General features: G+C 48.0%; 1 protein-coding gene across 1 annotated transcript; it reads left to right on the top strand.

The window, feature by feature from the left end:
• Positions 1–779: 779 nt before the first annotated feature.
• On the top strand, positions 780–1,861 carry LOC147216339 (transmembrane protein 74). Its single transcript, XM_086178056.1, has 2 exons — positions 780–803; positions 1,077–1,861. The coding sequence occupies exon 2, from the start codon at positions 1,126–1,128 to the stop codon at positions 1,831–1,833; it is 708 nt and encodes a 235-aa protein (XP_086034182.1). The 5' UTR covers positions 780–803; positions 1,077–1,125; the 3' UTR covers positions 1,834–1,861.
• The last annotated feature ends 1,440 nt before the right edge of the window (positions 1,862–3,301 follow it).

Here is a 3,301-nt window from a genome sequence, read left to right as displayed (position 1 = left end):
TCTTGACGGCGACGGCACCACGGCCCTCTCCCTGTGGGTTTGCTTTTTTTTTTTTTTTTTCCTCACTGGATGGGATTTGACACGGTTGTAATTGGGAATCAAAGAAGGGCTCTCCGCTGGCCGGCGGAGAACCACTCCCTGCTATTTTATTTCAAAGGTGGCGAGCCAAATCTTGTTTGTGTCTCGTGTATTTAAGAGCTCGGTGACAATTTTTTAAATTCTTGATATTTCTAAGGATATTTCCAGAGGATTTTTTTTTTAATTTAATTCAACGTAATTTTTTTTTAAATTTAATTCAATGTAATTTTTTTTTTTTGAGAGAGAGATTTTAATGATTTTACAATCAAAACAGCTTCCCGCAGACTTTTTTTTTAACGCGTTCGGGCCCATAAAGGCGAGTAATGCGGTAATGCCGTGTAAAATAATGAAAAAGTAAATCTTTTTTTTTTTTTAAAAAACACAATAATGAAAATGTGGGATTAAACACATATTTCACGATTTTCAACATTGCCTGAACTATGCAGTTCCACGGATACCCAGCACATAGCGGGCGTAATTCCACGTTAATGAACCCACTCGGGACGCGTCCTCCTCCCCGGACACTCACTCACGCGGAAGTGGCGGGAGGTCCCCGCCTTCCCGCACGCCTGGCGTGGGGGGGGACGGATCACTGCACCGCGCTCGTTTAAGGAGCGTGGAAGGCGGTCCGGTGTGTCCGTGGGAGGGAGGGAGGGAGGGGTCCACCGACCCCACCCCCGCCGGTGATTTACCGGGGGAGAAAGAGCGGCGCGGACCGGAGGAAGGTAGGATTCCCGGTGATTTGCGTGTTTTCCCATTGATGGAACCGGAGGCTGCAGCCCGCCGTTCTTGTTTTTTTCCGGTACCGGAACGTGAAGTGTTTGGATCCGTTTCTGCGCGTGTTCCACGGTGGCGTCGATGTCTGGGTGGGTGATCGTGGAAAAATCCCGCACTCACTTCTTACAAGTGTCACGCAGACGCGGGGAGCGAAAGAAGTTGCGCGTCCTTGAACGCACCGGCCGTTGACTCCCATTGTTCTGTGCTTGCTTCACCGACAGCGGGGACGCATGGGCTTCGCTGGCCGGGGGAACCCAACCCAGGGTCCGAATGGCTGATCTGGAACTGTTTTACTTTGAGCAGCCCTGCTCGTGGGGCGAATCCCCGCCTCCGGACCTGCCGTGCGTGGAGGAGGAGTCGCTCCGGTCCGGTCTGGGAGCCGCGGAGGAGACGGAGACATCCTTCGCTTGTAAAGCCGAGGAAGACGTCCGGTTGATCGGATTGACGCGCAGCTCCTCCAGCGATCTGGAGGAAGAAGAAGAAGAAGAAGAAGAAGAGGAGGAGGAGGAGGAAGAGGAGGCGGGGGACATCCCGGAACTTTACTTGCTCTCGGACGACGATCTGTCCCCGGGGAAGTCTGTGGACTACGGCTTCATCATCGCCGTCACCTGCCTCGTCACCGGCATCTCGTTGGTCGCCATCTCCTACACGGTCCCGCGGGACGTCCGCGTCGACCCGGACAGCGTGTCCGCCCGGGAGATGGAGCGGCTGGAGCGGGAGAAAGCCCGGGTAGGGGCCCACCTGGACCGGTGCGTCATAGCCGGGTTGTGCCTGCTGACCCTCGGCGGGGTGCTGCTCTCCATCCTGCTCATGGTCTCCATGTGGAAGGGGGAGATGATGAGGAGGAAGGCTTTCGCTTATTCCAAACACGCCGCGAACTTATACGGCTCTCTCAGCCTGCGGGCCGGATCCAGCCCGAGCCGGGACACCTGCTCGCACCTGTCGGAGGCCGAGGAGGACCCGGAGGCGCTCAGCTGAATCCCCGGTGAATGGATGAATGAACACCCCCGCTTTTATTTATTACAAATAAACTAATAAATGTATTTCTTCTTTGACAGTTCTTTCAAACCTTTTTTTTTTTTTTTTTCTTGTCAGGAAAGGGCAAAAAAGGGGTAAGGGGGTGTAAAAGTAACACCCACCCACACACACACACACAGGCTCAGACTAAAAAGAATATTTCCGAATTTAAATTATACGCTCGTAAGTGGGATCAGTAGATTGTGTGTTGATTTTCTTTCGTGAGCTGTTAGTGTGGATGGAAAGCGCTCCCTCTATGCTGACGACACCCTTGGGTTTCTTAAAGAGTTCGTAGGCTTTCGACTATCGTGCGCTAACTTTGCACCGAGGTTGCTTTAATTAACACAAGCTTAATGCAGTGGTGAGGGGAACTCCATAATGCATTGAATTAAGTGTCACTTAAAAGCATTAATAAACGGTTAGTTATGAAAATATGTGGATTTGCACTGCAGTTTTCAAGAAATGATGATAAAGGAACTATTCACTTTTCCAAAAACAAAGAGAAAAAAAAAGTCACTTTGGGATAGAACAACTAAATGATAACCCTTTCATATAAGCGCTTAATAAAATGAAGAAATGAATGTATGTATGTACTGTATATAGTTTTGAGATGGCTATTTGGTAGAGTGGTGACTTCTGAATAACGACTACCGGTACTTTGGATCTTCGGTTATTGAATTGCAATTTTTGCAAGTCGCTTTGGCTAAAAGCGTCTGCTAAATGACTGTATGTAATGTAATGTTAATAAGGAATGTGTGGGCGGCAGGGGGGTGCGGCGCTTACCTCTTCCACCTCCCAGCACAAAGGTTCCCTCCATGTTACCCATCATGTCTGCGTGCGTTTCCTCCAGGTTCTCAGGTTTCTTCAGAGGCCGTATTTCGCTATCCAAAACCACGCAGGAGGTTCATCGGAGATCCTAAATTGCCTGGGCATTTGATCGAGAACGAATCGTTCCGTGTCTGGATATAATGTGTGAATGACAGTGAATGACTGCATGTCTGTTTGACGCTGGAATGAAGGAGTACATTGTTTTTCCATCTCATCGATTTTACGTCATATAGATAATAAATAACTGAATAAATATCGGCACCTTAACATTATTTATCAAAAACACAAATATTCTACCATTTTAAAACTTTTTTTAACCTTTTTTTCAATGAGTTAATGTCTATTTTAAGGTTGATTGACTCAGTAGCTATAGTTAACTGTATATATCTCGTGCTAAATAATGCAGCTATAAGCCATTTAATAACATGTACACTGGTAATGAATTCATATTTTCCAGTGGTGCCTCTGTCTCACGGCGACAAGGTTTGAATCAGACAGGTGGCTTTTCTGTGTGTGGAGTTTCCATGTTCTCTTTGTGTCAGAGTGGGTTTCCTCCGGTTTTCCTCCCACTGTCCAAAATCCTGCAGGAGGTTCATTGGAG

The sequence above is a fragment of the Fistularia commersonii genome, chromosome 30 (assembly GCF_037954325.1).
Source record: "Fistularia commersonii isolate RoL2024-O1a breed Wild chromosome 30, RoL_Fcom_v1.0, whole genome shotgun sequence".
Classification (NCBI taxonomy): domain Eukaryota; kingdom Metazoa; phylum Chordata; class Actinopteri; order Syngnathiformes; family Fistulariidae; genus Fistularia; species Fistularia commersonii.
This window is presented reverse-complemented; position numbering and strand designations above follow the sequence as displayed.